General features: G+C 41.2%; 1 protein-coding gene across 1 annotated transcript in view; it reads left to right on the top strand.

Annotated features, from left to right (window-relative positions):
• Positions 1 to 24,260, top strand: part of TANGO6 (transport and golgi organization 6 homolog) — a 178,756-nt gene that overhangs the window by 135,009 nt on the left and 19,487 nt on the right. The window contains exons 16-17 of the mRNA XM_061174498.1: positions 3,929 to 4,080; positions 13,779 to 13,892. Of these exons, the coding sequence (XP_061030481.1) occupies positions 3,929 to 4,080; positions 13,779 to 13,892 (266 nt within the window). The remainder of the gene's footprint in view (positions 1 to 3,928; positions 4,081 to 13,778; positions 13,893 to 24,260) is intronic.

The raw sequence follows: 24,260 nt of genomic DNA, 5'->3' as shown, positions 1-24,260 counted from the left end.
TCCTTTTTCTCTTTTATCTATGCATTTGTATATTTAATATACATATTTAAATCTGTAAGTGTGGTTTGTTAATATTGAGAGAAGTTATGTGTGTGCATTTTTACATATATAAATGGAATGATACTGGTTCTATTAGTTTCTTTCACTTAACAGTGTCTTAAGGAAATTAAATATTTCCTTAAGAAATATTTTCTTAAGGAATATTAAATTTTCTTTAATAGCTTCTTTTTGGCAGCACGGCAGGTGGGATCTTAGTTCCCCGACCAGGGATCGAACCCATGCCCCCTGCAGTAGAAGCACAGAGTATTAACCACTAGATCGCCAAGGAAGTCCCAGGGGAACCTTTCTATATTGTTGCACTTAATTCTATCTTGTTCCTTTTAATGACCACATAGTATTCCATAATATGTATGGTTATTTAACCACTTCCACATTAATTAATATTTAATTTATATCTTCTCATTTTTTACTATTACAGTTCTGCAGAGAAGCCTTTATGCAGATTTTGTTGTGCATACATGTGACTGCCTTCACTAGGACTGATACTCAGAAATGCAAATACTAGTAGGCACAAAGTCCCCTCTTTTCTATTCTGAAAATAGGCTATGGCTAAGTCATCACTGATTCAATTTCTGCAATATATGTTGATATTAACTGAGCAGGAGGTGAGTCTTGTGACTGCATGTATTGTGTTAGGAACTGGGAGCATTTTAGAGAAATTAGTCCTCATCTTTTTCTTGTATTGTAGGGAAAGTACATTGTGTTCCTGACTTTGAGGGAAAACAAAAAATAAACTTCCTCCTCCTCCCCCTTCCAAGTGACTAAGATTAGTGAAATTATGCTAAGCAACCTCTGCTTGACTCTGTGATGGCTTTAACTGCACAGTACTGTAACTGTTGGTACTTATCTGTTTATACCCACCCCCTAAACTTTGGGCTGCTTAAAGGGTAAAGATTATGTTTTATCAATTTTTGTATCCCTAGAACATTAGCATGATACTGGTGCATAATTACATTTTATTGAATAAATGAGTGAATTCAGTTCAACATTGGTATTTGTTGAGTACCTAGTATGTGCAAAGATTACTAAGAACCAATAGGAACAGAGATGAAGCGAAGTTCTACCCTCAAGGAATTTATAGTCTAATGGGAGAAATAGATATAGGCTGAAAACATCTAGGAATCAAGGCATTAGTAACAAATGTGATTTAAGTACAAAGTACTGTGGGACTTCCAAGGAGGACTAATTAAGGCTGTCTGAGGATATTAAGGGAGGTTTTCACAAAGGAAGTGGCATTTGAGGCATATTAACTGGGCCTGATAGGGCAGGTTGGTGACTTTTCTATGTAAGTTATCATTTTGGTGACTTTAAACATATGCTTCAGAAACCATTTTGTCACCATTTAGATATCATGTTACCTTAGGGCTACAGAAAGGCTGGAAGTGGAGTGTTATACTTGGGTTCTGGAACTAGGGCCTCAGAGCCAAGATCAAGTCAAAGCAGCTTTAGTTCTCAGCCCATCTGTGGAGGAAGAAGTTGTTTCCATTAAAAAAAAAAAAAAAAAGTCAGTTCTGAGTGCCTTGGCGTGCTGTTTCTCCTCGCTTTAAGAATAAAATAATACAAAAACCTTTCTTGGCCCCACTTCCTTGACCAGCTACCACCCCATTTCTTTGATATGCTGTGCAGAAAACTCCTTAAGTGATCTGTCTCCAATTCTTTTTCTCCCATTATATTTTAAATCCACTTCTGTCATGCACTCACCCCTACCAGTCCATCAAAACTGTTCTTGTCGGGCTTCCCTGGTGGCTCAGTGGTTAAGAATCCACCTGCCAATGCAGGGGACACGGGTTCGAGCCCTGGTCCGGGAAGATCCCACATGCCGCGGAGCAACTAAGCCCGTGCGCCACAACTACTGAGCCTGTGCTGTAGAGCCCACAAGCCACAGCTACTGAGCCCACGTGCCACAACTACTGAAGCCCACGCGCCTAGAGCCCGTGCTCTGCAACAAGAGAAGCCACCGCAATGAGAAGCCCGTGCACCGCCATGAAGAGTAGCCCCTGCTCACCGCAACTGGAGAAAGCCCGTGCACAGCAACAAAGACCCAACGCAGCCAAAAATAAACAAATTTATTTTTTAAAAAAACCAAACTGTTCTTGTCAAGGTCAACAGTGACCTCATTGTTACTCAATCTAATGGTCAATTTTTAGTCTTCTTTTACCTGACTTATTAGCAGCATTTGATGCAGACCATTCTTTCCTCTCTGATACATTTTCTTCCCTTAATTTCTAGGATACCATGCTAATTCTCCTCCTACGTGACTGTTTATTCCTTTTCACTCTCCTTTGCTGGTTCTTCCCTTCCCAGACCCTTCCCAGACGTAATGTTGAAGGAAGGGTACAGGTTTGGTCCTCGGTCCTCTTCCCTTCCCTGCCTAAACTCACTCCCTTGATTATACATCTAGTTTCAAGGTTTTAAATATAATCTGCATTCCATTGATTCCAAAATGTATATCTTCAACCCAGACTTCTCTTCTGAACTCTCTATATATCTTCCACTACTTCCTCAACATATTAAAACTGAATTCTCCTGCTCCAGGCCTGCTTCACTTGGAGACTTTCCCACCTCAGTTGATAGTAACTTCATCCTTCCAGGCACAAAAGCAAAAATCCTGGAAGTCATTATTGGAGTACTCTGGAAATCATGTTGGTGTAATCTTCAGAATATATGCAGAATCTTTTTCTCACCCCCTCTACTGTTCAAGTCACCATCCTCTCTCAAACAGCTTACTGCAGTAGCTTCCTAATTTGTACCCTTGCTCCACCCCAGACACACATACAGACACATACACTACTGCATGTTCTTAGCACTGCAGCCAGAGTAATCTTTTAGCACTTTTTTGCTCAAAATCCTCCAAAGGCCTCTCATTTTACTCAGAAAAAGCCCAAGTCCTTACAGAGGCCTACAAAGGCTTACAAGCTCTACACCAGCACCCAGCCCTGCCATCACCCCTCTAGCCTCCTCTTGGGCTTTCTTGATGTTCCTCCACAGGCATGCTCCCCCACAAGCTTTTTTTTTACACTAGCTGTTCCCTCTTCCTGCTGTGCTCCTCCCCCAGAGGTCCACATGGGCGACAGCCTCACCTTCTAGCCTTTGATTAAATGTCTCAACCATCTCAATGAAGCCAACCCTGACCATCTTTTTAAAAACTGAAGTCTGCCACCATCTTCATTACTCCTTTTTTTTTTTTCACCCTGCTTTCCTCCTCCTGCCCCCCCCCATGGCATTTATTACCTTCTAACGTACTGTGTAATTTACACTACAGTGGAAACTCCAAGAGGGCAAGACTCTTTGCTGCTTTTGTTCACCAGTACATCCCAAGCATCAGGAGCTGTGCTTAGCATATAGTAGGACTCTCAGTAAAGATCTGCCAAATGAGAGAAGAATCATAGATCTCTCTTTGACAAGGACCCAAAATGCCTTGATTGTCTTTCACTCAATTTGCTTGAGTAGGTAGGGTGATAGTGTAGGAAGAGTACTGGGCTAATGACCAGGCTGTAGCCTAGGACCATACTTGCTGTTTGTGTGACTGTGACAGTTGTATTGAGTTTGTGAAAGTTTATTAAGCTATGCACTTATGATATACACATTTTTCTCTTTTATATATATATAAATTTTAAAGTCTTCCAATATTTTATTTCCACATGTAGGTTTTTAGATTATAATTGGGATTCTACTTGCTTTTTCACAAAATAATTCATCATGAATATTTTCCCTAACATTATTCTTCCAGAGCATGATTTTTAATGGTTATGCAAGTACTTTGAAAAGTATAAAACACCATACAATGTGCCATGGTGATATGTTATTCCTTCTTTAAGAAATTGAAAGTTTGTTTGGAAGTATTTTGATTTCTTCCCTTTTTCTACAGGGGACATGGTCTCAAAGTACCGAGAACCTTTGATCCACACCTTCCTGAGGGGAGCAAGAGCCCCAGACAGTGCTCACAGGGCCAGCAGCTTATCCAACCTTGGAGAACTGTGCCAGAGGCTGGACTTCATGCTGGGCTCTGTGGTTCACGAGGTACTGCATGTTGATTCCTTTCTCTAAAGCTTGTTTTTACTTGAACCTATGATATAGCTCAGCACTGGGAGTTAGGAGACCTGTGTCCTTTTTCTAGATCCGGTAAGTCATTTAACCTACCTCAGCCTCGCTAGTCTCATATGTATATTGAAAGTTGATTTAGTAGGAATTTTTTAATTGCAAGTGACAGGAAGTCATCTTAACCTACTTTAAGCCATAAAAGGGGATTTATTATAAAGATTCCAAGGAAACATAACAGAATTGAAGAAGCTTTGAGGAAGTGCAAACAGAAGTTTACCCTAGTTTTCTGGGCCATCTGTGAGTCTCATCTCTGTTTACAGAAAACTCTCAGGCAAATACATAATCTAATTGGCCCTCTTCGGTTGGAGGTGCCTTGTATTCAGGGAGATGGGGTCTTACTAGAAAAGAGTAATTAAGTTCCATGTTTTGTTCACTGCCTTATACCCAGTGCCTGGTACATAGTAGGTAAAGGATAAATGAGCAGCCAAAATAATAGCCATACAAGATGTTGGCACTGGACACATCTCCAGTGTTCAGAGTTTAAGGTTTAAACTGGTTTTAGAGTTTAAGATTTAGTGACAAGAGAGGCCGCGACAGTGAGAGGCCCGCGCACCACGATGAAGAGTGGCCCCCACTCGCTGCAACTAGAGAAAGCCCTCGCACAGAAACGAAGACCCAACACAGCCAAAAATAATAAATAAATAAATAAATAAAAATTAAAAAAAAAAAAGATTTAGTGAAAGGTACATTGCACTGTTGTCCTCTATGAATATCTTTCTTTAGCCTCTTAAATTTTATCTTTGCCCTTGTGTTTACTTAGTCATCAATATATGAACATATGTCTAAAGTACATACTATGTACTAGACACTCTGCTATTTAAAGATGATGATGGGCAAAAGAAGACTAGTTAATATGTTGCCAGGTGTCTTTTTACTCAGTGGGCTTCACCATCTTAAATCTTTAAGGAAGAAGATGGCTTATAAATTATAAATACGTAAATAAAATACAGTTTATATTACCTTATTATTTATGAGAGACTAGATTTTTCATATAGAGCACATAAGTTTACAAGAACAAAAACTTAGTAACTTTGTACTACTGGCTTCTTTCACATTATTCGGTATCCTAGGGCTGACCATGTTGAACATCAAATCTTAAGTATCTACTGAGAAGGAATTTTCTTCAGTGTTTGGTGATTGTGTCTTATCAACAAGCAGAGAAACATGCTCATGGATGTATACATATGCTTGAATTTATGGTATTGCCTGACTCCTGAGCTTTATATGCTTTGTTTAATTGATTATAAAGGCTACTCATTGTTAATTTTCAACTTAGGACTTTTAGCAAAGTTATACATCAGTTGTTTCCTCTTTTTTTAAAAAAAAAATTTTATTTATTTATTTATTTATTTTTGGCTGCGTTGGGTCTTCGTTGCTGCGTGCAGGCTTTCTCTAGTTGTGGCTACTCTTCGTTGCAGTGCGCGGGCTTGTCATTGTGGTGGCTTCTCTTGTTGTGGAGCTCAGGCTCTAGGCATGCAGGCTTCAGTAGTTGTGGCACGTGGGCTCAGTAGTTGTGGCTCGCGGGCTCTGGAGCCCAGGCACAGTAATTGTGGCACACGAGCTTAGTTGCTCCGCGGCATGTGGGATCTTCCTGGACCAGGGCTCAAACCCGTGTCCCCTGCACTGGCAGGCAGATTCTTAACTACTGCACCACCAGGGAAGTCCTCCTCTCCTTTAACTCTAACTCGAGGGACACAGCCCTATGCCCAACTTTCTGTATCTGTTTTTTATAACTTAGAAACAATGATTACTACCAACTTAAAACCTTTCAGTGCTCTAATATACATGAACCATTGGGCGCCTGATTTTTGTTTTGGATGGCACTTTGCAAATCTCTTATTCTTTAGTGTATTAACTTGTAACACTTAAGGACTTTGCAGGTCTATTTGGTTATAGCAGCTAAAGATTTCAGTCTGTTATAAATAATCTGGGTCATATTTTGAAATGGTTCCCACATTTTTTTTCTCTGTTTATTTGATCTGTTCACATGGCTCAACCCAAAGTGAACCATAAACCATGAACTGAAACAAACTCATGGACCATGATCTGAACCAAACCCAAATATTATTATTAATAACAGAGATAGAATTCGCATACTATACAATTCACCCACTTAAAGGGTATAATTCAGTGGTTTTTAGTGTATTCACAAAGTTGCATAAGCATCCCCCAGTTTTTTTAAACATGGCCATGAGCTGAATAAAAATTTCCCCCAGATCTCCAAGTGAATCAGCTCAGATTTGACAGTATCCCATACATTTTCTAAAGCCAATGAACTCAAACTATGCCTGACATCATGATCTTCTCTGAACCAAAAAACTGAGACCGTATTTCTTTTTGAGTTCCTAGATCTTCTTTCCTTTCTCTCTCTTAAGGAAACTGTTGCACGCTGGTGGCATATGATTTCCTGCTGAAAGTGTTGGAAAAATTTCTTGGTTTGGTTAATTAGAAAGATTGAGCTAAAGCAGGTTTGGTAACATTTAAGAAGTATCATCTTTCTGGAGACCACTTGACCTGTTGAAAGAGAACCAAATTTCCAAGCACACTTGGGGATGGGAATAAATGAGGCCCTGTCCCACCACCCACTTACCTGTGTTCACTTGGTCAGATGACCTAGACTCTGGGCTTGGTTTCCTGACCTAGAAAATGGGATTAAAATATCTATAATGCAGGATTGTTACAAGGATGTAGGGATAATGTATATGAGTAATACAGTGATTTATTCAACAATTGTTACTGAGAGCCTACTATACGCCAAGCAGCACTCTGGACACCTACAACATATCATTCTTCAAAATGGACAGTGATTCCCACCTGCATGGAGCTTACGTTCTAGGGAGAGGAGACAGACAGTAAGTGATATACATATTCAAATATATAGCATGGTAGACAATGATAAGTTCTGTGGAAAATAAGAAAAGGTAGAGCAAGTAAGGGTGACCAGGATTATAGCATTAGGTGGAGGGGAGGTTGCAGTCTAAATGGGGTAGTCAAGGTAAGCCCCATTGAGAAGGTGATTTTTGAGTGAAGAAATTTTACTTTTCTGTATTAAGATTTTTCTTTAAGGAGCATTTTGGTCATTTGAAGGGAGCTGATGATGACAGTGATGAGGATGGACAGCAAGGAGATGAGAACAGGGGTAACCAGTGTCCTTCAAATGTCCTCAGTCATACATTTACTGAACACCTGCAGTGTTCCAGGCCCCTTTGTTACAGGCCAGGAATACAAAACCCGAAAGAAACTCCTTTGTCTCCTGGGCGTGGGTAACCTGTGGGAGATACAAACGGCAATGATTACAGCTACAGTCCAGTTAATTGCGCTGGGCGCTGTGGGAGCACATGTTAGGAGCCCCTCAGTCAGGTTTGGGTGTTGTCAAAGACGTGCTGGAGGAAGAGACTCTTAGAGCTGAATCTGGAGAACAGGTAGAAATTAGGTAGCCCAAAAAAGCAGAGGCGAGCATTTCAGCAGAGGGAGCAGCTTGTGCAAAGGCACTGTGGTGTGGGACAGCCTGACATGTTTGAAGAACTATAGGAAGATCCAAAAGGTTAGAGTGAAGGGGTGGGGCGAGCGGTTAGCTGGTAGCAGGTCTGAAACAAGAGAGCAGGCAGAGGCTACATGATGAAGGGCCTTGTTAGCTTTACAGCCTTCTGGCTCACGGCGAGAATTGAGCGTTGCTTATTAAGCCCTCAGAAATGAAGTATGAATAGGTAGTAGACTGTTTGCTTACCATGGGTGCTAACACAAAGAGAGAATCCTTCCTTTTGTTTCAACCTTAGAATTGAATGTGAGGAGCTGCTGCCCTGGGGGCACCTGTCAGGCAAACCCCTTGTCCAGTGACCCTGCCCCACTTCTAGAGACCTGGACACTCTGTAACGTCAATCCCAGGAGTGTTTATCATCATTAATAATTGTGAGCACAACAAGGACAGAACCAGTCTTTATTTACCTTTGTATACCGCCTAGCGCCGAACACAGCATTTGGCATAGAGTAGGTACTCAGTAAGTGTTTACTGATTAATATTGAAGGAAGAGGAAGATAAGGCTTACTTGGGAAGACTAGTTCCTACATGTTTTAAAAATAGTAATTGGGACTTCCCTAGCAGTCCACTCCGCGCTTCCACTGCAGGGGGCGTGGGTTCGATCCCTAGTCAGGGAACTAAGATCCCGCATGCTGCGTGGTGTGGCCAAAAAAAAATAGTAATCATAGCAAGCACTTAACACTCTTCTTAGTGCCTTACGTAAGTCAGCTGATCCAATCCTCAAAGAGGAAACTGAGGCACAGAGAAATTAAATCAGTTGCCAAGTTCATGCCGATTGGAAGTGGCAAAGTTGGGATTTGAATGCAGGCAGTTGGTTCCTGTATCTGTGCTCTTAACCACTCCTCTATATTGTCTCTCAATAAATGTTTCAATTCGTTTATAAGATTACTTTTGTGCCCTTGAAAAAGAAGGGAGTTGCCATGTGAGAAAAGCTACTGACAGGAAGGGTCATGTAGCTCTGTTTTAATAGCACTTGCTTTTGGCAGTGAAACTTCAGAAGACAGTATATTCCCGCTGATTTGAAAAACCAGGTGTTTCCATCCCACATAATTTCTGTCTCTTCTTTTTAGATGTTCCTTCTTATGTAGCATCCCACACTTGCCATGTCATCAGTGCCAAACGAGCTGCCTTGGGTGGACTGCAAGTTTGAACATGATTGGACACCTGACAGTCGTAGTATTTCAGCCATTGAGTCCTCCTGTAGTCAGACCACTCTTGTCCATTCTCATTGAAAAAGTGGGATATTTGGCCTGGCTTTTAAGTAATTCTTCATTCATTTGTTTTTCATTTGACAAATACTTACTGAGCACTTACTCTGTGCCAGTTATGAGACTACAACCAAGCCTTATGCTAGATGGGGGGGATCCAGCTCTGAACACAGTGAAGTTCCTGTCCTCGTGGAGCTGACATTCTAGAGAGGAGAGTTAGGTAACTAACAAGCAAGTGTGTAAACAAATACATACTGTGTCAGATGGAGTAAGTGCTAAGGAGATGAATCTAGTAAGGCAAGGGACATGGAGGGAGTTTGCTATTGTATGTGAACTTGGATGAACAGGAAAAGCTTCACTGATTAGTGACTTAAGCAGAGCCATGAAGGGAGCAGGAGCTGATCCAGGCAGATCCATGGGGAGAAAACATTCTGGGCTTTGGCTTTTACTGTGAGTGAGATGGGAAGCCAAAGCAGAGGAATGAAATGATCTAACTTATTTTGAAAGATCATTGTGTCTTCTTCTACGACAGTTCTTTCAGTGTCTCATGAAAACTCTTGAAGTCTCTTGTAGTCTCAGAAATGCTTGGCCTCAGTGTGTACTGGTGGAAAAGGAGCTTTAACTCTGGGGAAACTTGTCTTTGGCTGCAAACTGAAGGAATTCTTCTTCGTGAGTGTTTGTCATGTGCCAGGTATGTTAGAGGACACAGACAAAGGGCCCAATCTCTTCCCCCAAGGAAATCTCAGTAGAGTGTGAAACACAGAGGAATAAATAAACAGTGGACTAGAGTGATCTCCTAGGACAAGCCCAAGGTGCTGAGGGAACACGGAGCTGGGACCCTCAGGTAAACTGTCAGGGTTTACCTGACAGCAAGAAAGTCACATTGATCAAGTGTTAGCCAGGCAGAGAAAGAGGGGAAGTGTAACTTGTTTTGATGTAAAATTGAACAAACCAGCCACCATAGGCTCTTCTGATGTGATCTGATCTGGGGGTCATAGCTGTGGTTCTTGGGCATCTGAAGAAAGCTGTCCTCCCTGTTGGGTGGTCCAGACTTGGGCCCTGTCTGTGCCATGACAGTGCTTGCTGGTAGGGAAGGAACGTAAGGGATAGGACCAACCCTTCCACAGTCTCTGTACTGGGAATTCAGGTTTTTCCTCTCTGTTGATGTCAAGATTTAACCTGTTTGGAGAGCATTATTATTGTTCTCCGATTTCTCCTTGTTCTTGTCAAGAACTGTATTGCTTAAAACCAAATCTTGATAGGCTCTTTCATCTTTATCGTTCTCCATGAAAAGTAAATATGATTTAAGCAAACCACAGCGAGAGGCCCATCCCCGGTACAGCAAATAAGATACGCCCCAGGTGACAAGTGCAGGAGCAAGCCACTTGTAAGGTAGTGCCCAGAATTCCACGAACCCGAGCTTTGGGGTCTGATGCAGAGCTATCACCTCTGATCCACTAAATGATCTGAATTGATTACCAGATTTGCCACAATCAGTGCAGTTTCCTAAGTGACAGGCCTCATGCACTGAGATGAGGGCTCAGGTAGATGTCCTGGGAAACCTCAAGGAAGCGAACGGAGCCACCACGGTTCTGTTCCACGTCAGGTTTTTTGTTTTTAAGTCTTTATAGAATTTGTTACAATATTGCTTCATTTTATGTTTTGGTTTTTTGGCCCTGAGGCATGTGGGATCCTAGCTCCCAGACCAGGGATCGAACCCTCACCCCCTGCATTGGAAGGCAAAGTCCTAACCACTAGACCGCCAGGGAAGTCCCCCACATCAGGTAAAGCAAAGCATGCGGGAATTAGAGGCCACCCTGCCTTTGCTGGTAAAGTTTCTTAGTTTACAAAATAGAAGGACAGATGGTCTAGTTTAGAACAAGTTAGCAGACTGACTGAATTTTAGCAGGAAATTTTAGGGAAAGGGATGAAGGTGCAGCTGGAAAGTTGAAATCATGCTTTCTTGATACCTCAATTCTGCTACCTCTCTTCTGGAATTTTCCAAAGTTGGTTTTTGGTACTCTTGCCATTTGTTTTATCTTTATTTATATTTCTGATTATGCTTGGTGCATGCCAGCTGTTTGGGGAGTGATGTTTTCTGTATTTCTGTTGGCTCCTATCAAGTGTCAAATTGCTTAAACTGACCTTTAGTGTTTCCAAAGCAGTCGTCATTTTTGTCTCTGCATGGCTTTCAGAAATGGATATGATTTATATAATTTAGCCAATAAAAAAAGTCCTTCCATAGTTTGGTTTACTAGAATAGGTACATTGACCCTTAGGGCAGGTAACATGAAGATCCCATGGAATGGGTTTCTGCCCTTTGGGAAGACTTCCAATTCATACATTAGTAAAGACCTTACATCATCTAGCTATCCGCCAAAGCTTTTAGGCGGGGGTGGAAGGCAGTGTTGAGTATGTCCTTGGGCTTGGAGGTGAGAGAGACTGGCCATGGGGGCGACTTGTTCAGACTGGACAGTTAGAAGAGAGCGGCCATGCGACCTCCCCGCTTCTGGTGTTTGACGAGGAGTCTACCCCACTGGCTTGTAGGAGAGCAACGTTACGAGTTGGTTGTGGGAGCTTGACCTGAACAGAAGGCTCTTCTTATCTCTCAATGATATCTGCAAGACCATATTAAAATTCTGATGCTTTAAAAACATTTTGCACAACCGAACATTATTCCTTTCATGGGATTTGATCCTGTGACAGAGGTGTTGAGGAAGGTCCAGGAACTCTTCTGTTCACAGGCTTCTTCTTGATTGTCCTGGATGGCTGATTGCAGACGGACGTGGTACAATCTGGTGCATAAATCACTAAGAGTAGGAGGCCATTCCAGCTGATCTCAGTAAGGCTTGTAACAACCAGCTCCTCTCAGTCACACCTGCAGGGTGGCCCTGGGATTCAAGGACTGGCCTTGCAGGGGAGGCCCTTTTCCAGCCAGGATGCTTCTGCCTCTCCTGATTGTGGAATAAATGCCCGACAGTCAGAGCTGGTGCTACACTGAGCCCTGAGGCAGAAGCATGGCCCACCAGCATAGTGAGGCAGAACAGAGGTGGCAAAGCTGGGCACCGGTGGGATTCCAGGCTCGGAGGCTTTTGCCCGCCAAATGTGGAAACACGGGCCCAAAACTAAACCTAGAGGGAAGCAGGCAAAAGGCTTGGGGGAGTCTGAGCATTACATGGCCCTGGGCTGGCTTTCATACTTTAGTTATCAGACTGAATAAGCTAAACTTTTATGTGTCAGGAAGGACTCAGACCTAGCTCTAACTTGTTTCTCTGATTTCAGCTCTTACCTCTTAAATGCTAAGCCTGCAAGTGGAGGTACCTATTATATTGTTGCCTGTTTGGAGGTCACCCAAGGGGCTCCTCCTAGGACTGAATTGCTTCTACTGTTAATGCCAGAGGCATGGAAGCCACAGATGACCTCGAGTCAGGGTTCCAGGTCAAAAGCAGAAGCAGCTTGCTGGGTCTTACTGAAAAACAGCCCCCAAAGAGTTGAGCTTTTCTGGGATTTCCCTTCACTTGTAAGCGTCAAGTTTGTCTAATAGATGTACAACTTGATTAAATGCCAGTGCATCACAGATGCAATTATATTTAAGAACAAGCTACTTCTTCTAATCCCTTTGCCATCACTGATTAATTAGACACTTTGAACTATGCCCAACTGTTTGAAAGCTGTGAAAAATACAACCTGCATAGTTAAAATTTCTGCACAAGCCTATTTCCTCATTTGTGCCTGTATTCTTTTTTTAAACCTTTTAAAAAACCATTCTTTAAACATAATATGTATTTATACATGTTCCCAAGCACACAATCTGGCTATTTTCTTATCATGGTTAGAAAGCCTTCCACAGTTGGCCAAGATATACACTCACACAGTAAATCACATAACAAAGTATGTGAGAGACCAATTGAAGAATTTAGACTTACCTTCAGATTTTTGCTGTCATTGGTCACACTTTCAAAATTTTTGTTTTTTCCTTTTCATTCTTGCACATATGCCTCAGAAAGGTTTGTTGCTGTTTGTTGTTGTTGTTTTCTAATGGTATCTCTTTATGGAGGTTTTAGAATATTTTTGTGCCTACCCGGAGCAGGGTGGGGGCAGGATGGCTGGTACAGGATATAGAAATTTTCTCATTTTATGACATATAATTATCAGCTATATATCTGCAAGTAAACATTACCATGTTTTGCAAGTAATTTCTAAGTCCTTTCTGTTATAGAGCTGTCTTCTAAAGTAAATGAGCCCTGAAAGACCCATTCCACAAATGAAGAAGCCCAGGCAGGGAGTCTCAGCAATTGGCCCCTGGTAACTCACGTGGGTGTACACTAGAATTGTAGGACCGGGACGTCTGGACACGCTAGAAGAAGATCAGTTTGAATATTTATGTATTTCTCTATCCCTGGGCTGAAACTTTCATCAGTTGGCACGTTGATATTCATGCCATACCTTGAACTCTGAAGCCTACTTAGCTAAATCTCCATGGTCCTCCGTCCCTAGAAGCCACTGTGTTTCAGACCATTTTTTCTTCCTTCAATTTGATGTCCCCAGAGTGGGGCAAGTAACAGTTCTTCCCACTTTTGAGGAAATATTCACCTTTGACCATACCTTTATTATATACCTGTATTCCTTCCCACTCCCTAGTCTCCCTCCTGAATTCCAAACCAGATTTTGCCCCTTTCCAGAAAAGCCAGACTAAATCAAGATCTCTACCACTATATCTCTCCCTCTTCATGGAGAATGAGGAAGCATCCCACCCCTCTCTAAGCCAGATTGTTTGTGATGAATGTGTAGAATATGGAACACAGTTGAAAGGTTTTAGGTAATTGTGCAATCCTGATTTTCATTGACTTCTTCTTCCCTCACCCTCCCAGGTAACAGCTTGTCTGGTTGCTGTGGCTAAAACAGACCATGAAGCTGAGGTGCGCAGGGCTGCCGTCCATGTGATTGTGCTGCTGCTTCGGGGACTCAGCCAGAAAGCTACTGAGGTACGTCAGTCTCTTAGCGTTTGCAAATTCCCGACCTGTTTGTTCTTTATCTGTTTATCCGTCTTCCTTTCACCAGGGCAGGCCTTGAACCTTTTTCCCGGGTGAATTCATGCGGATGAATCAGTCAGCAGGGATTGTATTGTTTGCAGGAAGATTGTATTGTTTGCATCTTCAGTGAGTCTCTGTTTCCTCTGTATCATATTAGGCAGACTGCACACTAACCACTGCAGAAAAACCAGGGCACAAGTTTACAGGTTGAGATTCTGGGTCCCAGCGTTCCCCTCAGAGGGACAGGTTCCAGGGTGAGCTAGCTGGACTGCACCAAGCCTGCCTCTATAGCCTGAACTTGAGTGATTTGTCTTCCTGACTCATTTCATTGTTCATACAGAATCATTAAAGGGCCTCATTTCAAATGTTTCCTTTCTAGCTGTGAGTTCAATCCATGAGATTTTAGTTGTTGCATAAATTAAACTTTTAATCCTCCTCCAAGTGGGTTTGGCTGGATTTCTCCCCAGTGTGTGGACAGTCCAGGAAGAAGGTTTATATATCCATATGTATGCTGAGAATGAGTGACCTCTAAATTAATTTTCTTCTTGATTTTAATGGAAATTCATTCCCAGTTGACTTTATAAAGAGAGTTTGTATTAATAATTCACTTCCTGGCATCCACAATGCTCGTCTGTGGCTGGCACATCAGTATTTAACTAAGTGTCATTGAAGCCATTAGAAAAGTGTTTTGTCAGACACATGGCTTTGTTCATGCTAGAATTTTGCCATATCAAGTTCCTGACACCATTTTTGTACAAGCGTTATCCCCTAGTAATTATCTAGGACCTTGGTAGGAGTGGGGGACATAGAGATCATAACTTGATATCTCAGATACTTGTTTTAGGGTACACACTACTCTTGTTGAGAATCTGCTGTACAAAATGGAATTAAGAAAGAGTCAGGGACTTCGCTGGTGGTGCAGTGGTTAAGAATCCACCTGCCAATGCAGGGGACACGGGTTTGAGCCCTGGTCCGGGAAGATCCCACATGCCGCAGAGCAACTAAGCCTGTGTGCCACAACTACTGATCCTGTGCTCTAGAGCCTGTGAGCCACAACTACTGAGCCCTCATGCCACAACTACTGAAGCCCGCATGCCTAGAGCCTGTGCTCCGCAACAAAGAGAAGCCACTGCAATGAGAAGCCCGCACACCACAACAAAGAGTAGCCCTCGCTCGCCGCAACTAGAGAAAGCCTATGCACAGCAACGAAGACCCAACACAGCCAAAAATAAACAAATAAATAAATAAATTTATTAAAAAAAAAAGTCAGTGTTTTTTACCCACTGTCAAGATCTACAAAACTCTTGACAAATATACCATTGTTATGTAAGTTGTTAACAATAGGGGAAACTGGGTGAGGAGTATACAGGAATTCTCTATTGTCTTTGCAACTTTTCTGTAAATCTAAAATTATTTCAAAATTTATTTTAAAATCTGAGTTACCACACTCTTAAAATAAATCTTAGAAACTCTAAGTGCACACACCCTTACTCAGTAAGTGTGTGTGCATGTATCTGTGTGTCCATAGCAGAGCAAACTGTCTGGTTAGTAAAGTGAGAGAAGAAATAGAAAGAAACTCTGTCCAGGTTTCTCACATCGGTGTGTAGCCAATGAAAGCAACACTGCTTGTCTCACCAGTACTAAAATAATTTGTGGCCATGGAAGATTTTTGCCACTTTGAAAAAGCCATGTGAATGAAAAACCTCTGTTCTCCAAACCACCTCTAGTCTGCACTCACTGGAATTTATAAATCATGCTTACTCAGTGAATAAAGAAAAGGAAATGGGATGGGATGAGGGTATGATTCCTCTTCCTGTCGCACCCTTGAGACCAGGTGTGTTAAATCTTGTAATCGTAGGTGTGATTATAATCAGGGGCACTTTAACGAGAAGCAGAGGTAACCACAAAGCTTTCAATCTAAGATTTTCTTTACTGCTCCGTTTTGCCCCCAGGAACAGCTGAAATGAAAATGCCACCTTGTTGTTGAAGTTTTGTTTTGTTTTTTTCCTTCTAATCACTCTCTCTCAAGCTGTGGAGTGCCAAAAGATAATCCTAGGTTTCAGTGAATTCTCTGTTGCTTGTAGATGTGCCAACCAAGAAACTCTGTGGTTCTGGCAGCTTGAAAAGAAAGCAGAGAGCCCAGTAAGAGGCAGAGGTCCAGAAAATCAGGAGATAGATTGGGATCAGAGAGGGGGAAGACATTACCACCCCCAACTGATGAGGTAGCTTTTACCTCTTTCCCATTTGCAAATAGCCAGAATATCCACATTGGAGGGAAATACAGCATTCACTGTCTTATTGAAACACCTATTTTCTCTGCGTAGCCTTGTTTTGGCCTTATGATCGTATCTGTTTATTCACTGATTCCCAAGTATAGCCTGAAGCCAGAAGGGAACCCCCGTTAAGCTCATTCTACCTTACCTTTGCTGAAAATTGAATTTATGAGGAACACCCAGGAGAAGGAGGTATGTTTAGACCTGTACTTTCTGTTGGCCTCAGAGTTAAGAACAGCCCTCCTCATCGTGGAGGAGATGAGCTGGGCGGCAGCATGAGAAAATTGTGCCTAACTATCCAGCTCTTCCCAAGTTAAGTCTTTGCAAGGTGACTTGTTTATTCTAAGAATTGTAAATGTTTAGGACATCCATATTCCTAAATTCATTCCAAAGACAATAATGAATAACTGGGACAGTAATGACTGAGCAACAGCCTACCAGACTGGCCCTCGTTCAGATAACAACTATGAACTCTGGACATAATATAGTAAGTAGTTAGCCGAGGACACTGAAGAGTGGTCAGAAGCCGGCAGATTCTCATGGAGTGTCCATGTTTAGAGGAGAGGCGCTGTATAGAGTAAGTTCCCATTTTCTTGGCTTTCAGCCTAGGGGCAAGTTATGTCTAGGGAGGCGTGCAGTGCATTAGAGGTACTGGTGGAGAAATCACAGTCTTTTTGGGCTGGGGAACCAGAAGACTGAATCTGGGGGAACCACAGCTACAGGAGAGAAAGGGGGGATCCTTGAAGGGAAAGATCCAGAGAGAGGATTCCTAAATTCTGTGTGCCCACATCTCTGGCTGACCCCTAAACCGAGCAAGATAATTACCTGATTTAAAAAAAAAAAAAAAAAATGCACTAATTGGAGAACAGGGTCCAGTCTCCATAATGTAACATTCATAACGTCCAGGATACAACCCAAAATACTCAATATATAAAACACCAGGAAAATGGAACATATTCTCAGTGGAAAAGAAAATTAACTGAGACCAACCCCAAGATAATCCTGATGTTAGAATTATCAGGCAAGGAATTTAATGCAGCTATTGTAATTATCCTCAAGGAAGTAACAGAAAAATATGCCTTCAGTTAAATAAAAGATAGGAAATCTCAGCAAAGAAATAGAAACAATTTTTTTTAAAAAGCCATATTGAAGTTCTAGAACTAAAACTATAATATCTGAGTGGTTTTTTTAAAATCATTTAACGGAATTAAAAGCAGAATGGAGATGACCAAGGAAAGAATAAGTGAATTTGCAGGTAGAGCAATAGAAATTATCCAGTGTGGAGAACAGAAAGAAAAGAAAAAGATTTTTTTTTAATTTTACTGAAGTATAGTTGATTCACAATGTTAATTTCTTCTGTACAGCAAAGTGACTCCGTTTTTTAAATATATATATATATATACCTACATATATATGTGTGTGTGTGTGTGTGTGTGTGTGTGTGTGTATATATATATATATTCTTTTCCATCACAGTTTGTCACAGAACGTTGAATATAGTTCCCTTTGCTATACAGTATGATCCTGTTGTTTGTCCATCCTATATATAATAGTTTGCCTCTGCTAATCCCAGACTCCCATTCCTTCCCTCCCGTACCCCACCTCCCTGTTGGCAACCACAAGTCTATTCTCTGTATCTGTGAGTCTGTTTTTGTTTGGTAGATATGTTGATTTGTATCATATTTTAGATTCCACATAGAAGTGCTACCATATGCTATTTGCCTTTCTCTTTCTGACTTACTTCACTTAGTATGATAATCTCTAGGTCCATCCATGTTGCTGCAAATGGCATTATTTCATTCTTTCTGATGGCAGAGTAATATTCCAGTGTATATACCCCATATCTTCTTTATCCATTCATCTGTTGATGGACATTTAGGTGTTGCCGTGTCTTGGTTATTGTAGATAGTGCTGCTATGAACATAGGGGTGCATGTATCTTTTTGAATTATAGTTTTGTCTGGATATATGCCCAGGAGTGGGATTGCTGGATCATATGGCAACTCTATTTTTAGTTTTTTGAGGAACCTCCATACTGGTTTTCCATAGTAACTGCACCAATTTACATTCCCACCAACAGTGTAAGAGGGTTCTCTTTTCTCCACACCCTCTCCAGCATATGTTATTTGTAGGCTTTTTAATGATGGCCATTCGGACTGGTGTGAGGTGGTACCTCACTGTAGTTTTGATTTGCAAGAAAAAGATTTTTGAATGAGTGATTTGGTGTGACCAGAGACTCTCAGAATCCTAACCCGGTATTTCCCTTAGGAGCACTGGTTCAGTATCCATTAATTCAGTGTTCACACAACTTTGTAGAACATAACTACCATAGATAATGAGAATCAACTGTATATACAATGGAAAAAAAATTGATTGTCTTAAGAATGAGTGATTTGGGGTAGACCATAGTTCTAGATTTATTTAGGTAATTACTACCACAGTCCTCTGCATAGTTTACTGAAAGTTGACTTCTTAGAAGAACTGTGAAATACTTGAGAACTTCACACAAGGGTTTGTAGTGACGAAGTATGGTGACATTTTAATATTGAAACTTTCTCCCTTGCTTTTTTTTTTTTTTTAATTAAAAAAAAATTTTTTTTTTCTTTTGGCGGTGTTGGGTCTTCGTTGCTGCGCACAGGCTTTCTCTAGTTGCGTTGAGCGGGGGCTACTTTTCGTTGCGGTGCGCAGGCTTCTCATTGCTGTGGCCTGTCTTGTTGCAGAGCACCGGCTCTAGGCGCCCGGGCTTCAGTAGTTGTGGCACGTGGGCTCAGTAGTTGTGGCTTGCGGGATCTAGAGCGCAGGCTCAGTAGTTGTGGTGCACGGGCTTAAGTTGATGCGCGGCATGTGGGATCTTCCCAGACCAGGGCTCGAACCCGTGTCCCCCGCATTGGCAAGTGGATTCTCAACTACTGCGCCACCAGGGAAGTCCCTAATGCCTAATTTTAAATGACAAAAGAATAATCTATTCTCTACTCTGTCTAGTGAGAGTTAAATAGTAGGCTTTAGAATTCATTCCTTCAAGATGACAACCAACCCTAACACCATCTCATATCTTCAAAAATAAGCAAAACCTGGAAGCATCTTCAGGGAGAAGAGTTTGGGATTAATTATTAATTGATGGCTGAATCAGGTTCAGAGCCAAATCCAGGCCTCCACCCAGGAATGGTTTTTAATTCCTTCTTTTGAGTCCAATATTGGACTCTGTTGATAGAAGCCTATTCTTAGTAACATTAGGAATAGTGGTTTCACTAACTTTTGTGCAGTTGGAAGTTACTCTCCTACTTCTTTGTGAGAGAGAAGGCAAACTGTGGCTAAAAAAAAAAAAAAAAAAAAGGGTTTGTGTATGATGTTATGCTTGTTTAATGACAGCAGTTACACAGGGTCCGTACAAAAAGATTAGTGCGTGTGTCCTGGGTTCACCTTGTGCTTGTCTGTCCAGACCGAGAACTAGGACCTGAGGAGGATGTGACACTTAATCTCTGACACAGCACAAACAGCAAGTTATAAGTGAAGGGACAGATTGAATGGAAACTTTCCTTCCTTTTATTGGCTTTGTTTTATCCTGAAAGTTACTTTGAGAGCATTTGTTGTGGGGTTTTTTTTTTGTGTGTGTGCTATGGATACAGTTAAATGAGCCCAGTTTCCTTCCCAGAGCTAGTTCCACAGACACTGCTCCTTTTAACAGATCGAAGGCTCCATGTGAGGAGCAAATGAAAAGAACATTTATATAAAAATGACTGGGATCCAGGTAATAATTACTCCTCTTGTAAACTTTGAAAAAGTGCTTGGGAGAGTCAATTCAAGACCGAAATTAAGGAGCATCAAGCTACGGCCAGTTGACCAAGGCAGCAGTTCTGTTGGTCATCCGCTACTGGCCCAGGCTTGGGTGTTTACACATTGATAGTATTAATAAATGGCATTTAATGAGAATTTAGCATTTTTGGACATTGTTTACGATGCCGTAGAGACAGAGGCATAGAGGGATTTTAAAATATATTGTAAGTTTATAAATGTTTCTTCCCCCACAGACACTTCCCTCTGACTCACCCTTAGACATTCACCTTGCTGTTGCTGCATTTCAATCTTAGAAGAAAAAAATCCTCTTAGGCCCCGTATCAGTTTCCTAGGGCTGCCGTAACAAAGTACCACAAATCGGGTGCTTAAAACAACAAAAATTTACTGTCTTAAAATTCTGGAGGCCAGAAGTCCAAAATCAAGGTGGGCCATGCTCCCTCTGAGGCCTGTAGGGAAATCCTTCCTTGCCTCTCCCCAGCTTCCAGTGGTTTGCTGGCAATCCTTAGTGTTTATTGACTTGCAGCTGTGTTACTCCAATCTCTGCCTTTGTGGTCACATGCATTCTCCCTGTGTGTCTCTGTCATGTAAACATGGCTTTCTTCTTGTAAGGACACCAGTCATATTGGGTTAGGGGCCCACCCTGCTCCAGCATGACCTTATCTTAACAAGTTACATCACAACAACTCTGTTTCCAAGTAAGGTAAGGTCACACTCTGAGGTACTGGGGGTTAGGACCTCAACATACTTTTTTGGCGGGAGCGGGGGACACGATTCAACCCATAACAGACCCTTAGGATTCCATAGTCCTTTCTGTCTTGTGCTTATGCTTCTCCATCTGTTCATTATTGCTGCATCTTGAGAAGAGCCTGTTCTGAGTGGAGTGTCTCAAATATAAAAGACAACAACGATGATGATTATAGTGGAGGTGTTGTTATTATTACTATCACTCCCACCACCACAACCACTACTACTGTCTGGTCCATAGATTTGCTAGGTTTTTGAATGATTGTTTAAAACCCACCAAAGATAATTTTATATTCAATCTAAATGAATAGGCAATTTCTTTCATGGCTGGAACTTTAGAACCTTACACTTTATCATGCCAGGCCCTCACCATTGGTCATCTCAGATTTTGGAAGGCAGACTCTGTTACATGGAATCCAGCCTTTCAACTCTGCAAGCATCTCATGATTGCATACGTCACCTTGTTCCTCCTCATGATGGACACCAACTCGACTGGGAAAATGCATAAGAACCTAGAAGCTTTGTAGATATTAAACCAAAAGGACTTATATGTTTGGACTTGATTTGACCTCCAACACTGTTGTTTTCCCCCTTTTTTGCCTACCACTGGGAAGCAGTGGATAAGGTACCACAAAATAACAATAGTAATGCTATCTGTTCTCATAAAGCAGGCACTGAGCTATTGAGTTACTGTGTTGTCTCAGTTGATTCTCTCAGGAACTCTGAGGGGTAGGTGTTGTTACCCACATTTTACCAATGACTAAACGAAGCCCCTCAGAGGTTAAGCAAACCACTCACGCTCACATGGCTAGTAAGTGGCAGAGATGGTTTAAACCCTGGCTCTGTGTCTCTAAGGCCTGTGCTCTAGCTGGCTGTAGTGTTCTGTACCTTAAACTGCTTTTTTTTTTTTTAAAGAAAGAGCAGATAAAGATTATTTTTAAGGCAAAGAATTACACCAGTAATAGGTGAAAATATACAATAAGCAGTTACCAGTTAAATTTCCTATGCTGAGAACGTTTAAAGCAACGTTCTGGTTAATTGAATACAGACCTGTACTGAGTTCCAGTTCCTGTTTAGCCATATACTTTCTCTGTAAATGGCAAGCTCTCATCACTTCTCTCTGGCAAGGTGTTGCCAAAAAATCGTGATGACTTTCTTTACTTCCTAAGACCCAGTCAGACCAGAAGCACAACTTTTCAAATGTTCATTCGGACACATTAAAAACCAGATGTTTAGTCATTAATGAATGCTTGCTTTTCTAAGGATCTCTACCATCTCTCAAATACAAGATTTCTATATGGGGTAGCAATTCGGAAGTCATGCCTTTAAACCCCTGAGGTAAAGAGGATTTGCAGCTAGATAACCCTGGAGATTATCAGGGGCATTTTTCAGTGGCATATTTTTCCCAGGATCCGAGCCAGGATCTGAGAGAGCAGGACTGGAAGGGTGTCAAGAGAGGAGCAGGACTGGGCTGGAGACAGACCTAACCTGAGGGAAGTTGGTGAACAGAAGAGAGGCAAGGCCAGGTCCAGGCACACAAAGACACCTCTGCAAGGCCACTGCTGCTGACCCAAAGGAGGGTAGAATGAGTGTGCTCTGTTCATCAGTAGCATTATAGCCCCTTCTCCCCATCACCTTGTAGTTTTTTCTTACATAATTTCTTAAGTTGAGCTATAACTCATATCCTTAAAATTAAAGTCTACAATTCAGGGGCTTTAGTATATTCTTTAAGTCGTGCAAACATCACCACCATCTAATTCCAGAGCATTTTCATTACCCCTGAAGAGACGCCCCATACTCATTAGCAGTCACTCCCTCATTACCCACTCCCTCCAACCCATGGCGACCACTAACCTACTTTCTGTTTATGAATTTGCATTTTCTAGACATTTCGTGTAAAAGGAATTATACAATATGTGGCCTTTTATGTCTGGCTCCTTTCACTTAGCATAATGTGGTCAAGGTTCATCCATATTGTAGCATGTATCAGGATTTCATTACTCTTTATGGCTGAATAATATTCTATTGTATGGATCGAGCATATTTGTTTATCCATGCATTCGTTGATGGACATTTGGGTTGTTTCCACTTTTTGGCTATTTTAAATAATGTTGCTATGAACATTTGTGTACAAGTTTTTGTGCAACATATGTTTTCAGTTTTCTTGGATATATACCTAGGAGTGGAATTGCTGAGTCATATGGTAACTTCATGTTTAGCTTTTTGAGGAACTGCCAGACTGTTTTCTAGCTGCACCATTTTTTATTTCCCCCAGAAATGCATGAGGGTTCCAAATGTTCCACATTCTCATTAACACTTGTTATTGTCTATCATTTACTAGATTTATAGCCATCCTAATGGGTATAAAGTGGTGTAGTTTATTTATTTATTTATTTAAAATTTTATTGAAGTATAGTTGTGTTAGTTTCTGGTGTACAGCACAGTGATTCAGTTATACATATATATATTCTTTTTCATATTCTTTTTCATTATAGGTTATAAGATGCTGAATATAGTTCCCTGTGCTATAAAGTAAGACCTTGTTGTTTATCTATTTTATATATAGTAGTTTGTATCTGCTAATCCCAAACTCCTAATTTATCCCTCCTCCCCTTTGTCCCCTTTGGTAACCATACGTTTGTTTTCTATGCCTGTGAATCTGTTTCTGTTTTGTAAATAAGTTCACTTGTATCATATTTTAGATTCCACATGTAAATGTTATATGATATTTGTCTTTCTCTGTCTGGCTTACTTCACTTAGTATGATAATCTCTAGGTCTGTCCATGTTGCTGCAAATGGCATTATTTAATTCTTTTTTATGGTTGTGTAGCATTCCATTGTATATATGTTACCATATCTTCTTTATCCATTTATCTGTTGATGGACATTTAGATTGCTTCCATGTCTTGGCTATTGTATATGCTGCAGTGAACATTGGAGTGCATATATCTTTTCAAATTATAGTTTTCTCCGGACATATGCCCAGGAGTGGGATTTCTGGATCATTTGGCAACTCTATTTTTAGTTTTTTGAGGGACCTCCATACTGTTATCCATAGTCGCTGTAGCAACTTACATTCCCACCAACAGTGTAGGAGGGTTCCCTTTTCTCCATACCCTTTCCAGTATTTATTATTTGTGGACTTTTTAATGATGGCCATTATGACTGGTGTGAGGCGATACCTCATTGTAGTTTTTCTTTTTAACCTTGTAATTTTGATTTGCATTTCTCTGATAATCAGCGATGTTGAGCATCCTTTCATGTGCCTCTTGGCCATCTGTATGTCTTCTTTGGAGAAATGTCTATTTACGTCTTCTGCCCATTTTTTGATTGGCTTGTTTGTCTTTTTGTTATTGAGTTGTATGAGCTGTTTGTATATTTTGGAAATTAAGCTCTTGTTGGTTGCATCATTTGCAAATATTTTCTCTCATCCTGTAGGTTGTCTTTTCATTTTGTTTATGGTTTCCTTTGCTGTGCAAAAGCTTATAAGTTTGATTAGGTCCTGTTT

This window comes from Eubalaena glacialis, chromosome 18 (genome assembly GCF_028564815.1).
Source record: "Eubalaena glacialis isolate mEubGla1 chromosome 18, mEubGla1.1.hap2.+ XY, whole genome shotgun sequence".
In the NCBI taxonomy this organism is placed as follows: domain Eukaryota; kingdom Metazoa; phylum Chordata; class Mammalia; order Artiodactyla; family Balaenidae; genus Eubalaena; species Eubalaena glacialis.
The sequence above is the reverse complement of the archived record's forward strand: the minus strand, read 5'-3'. Positions and strand labels throughout refer to the sequence as shown.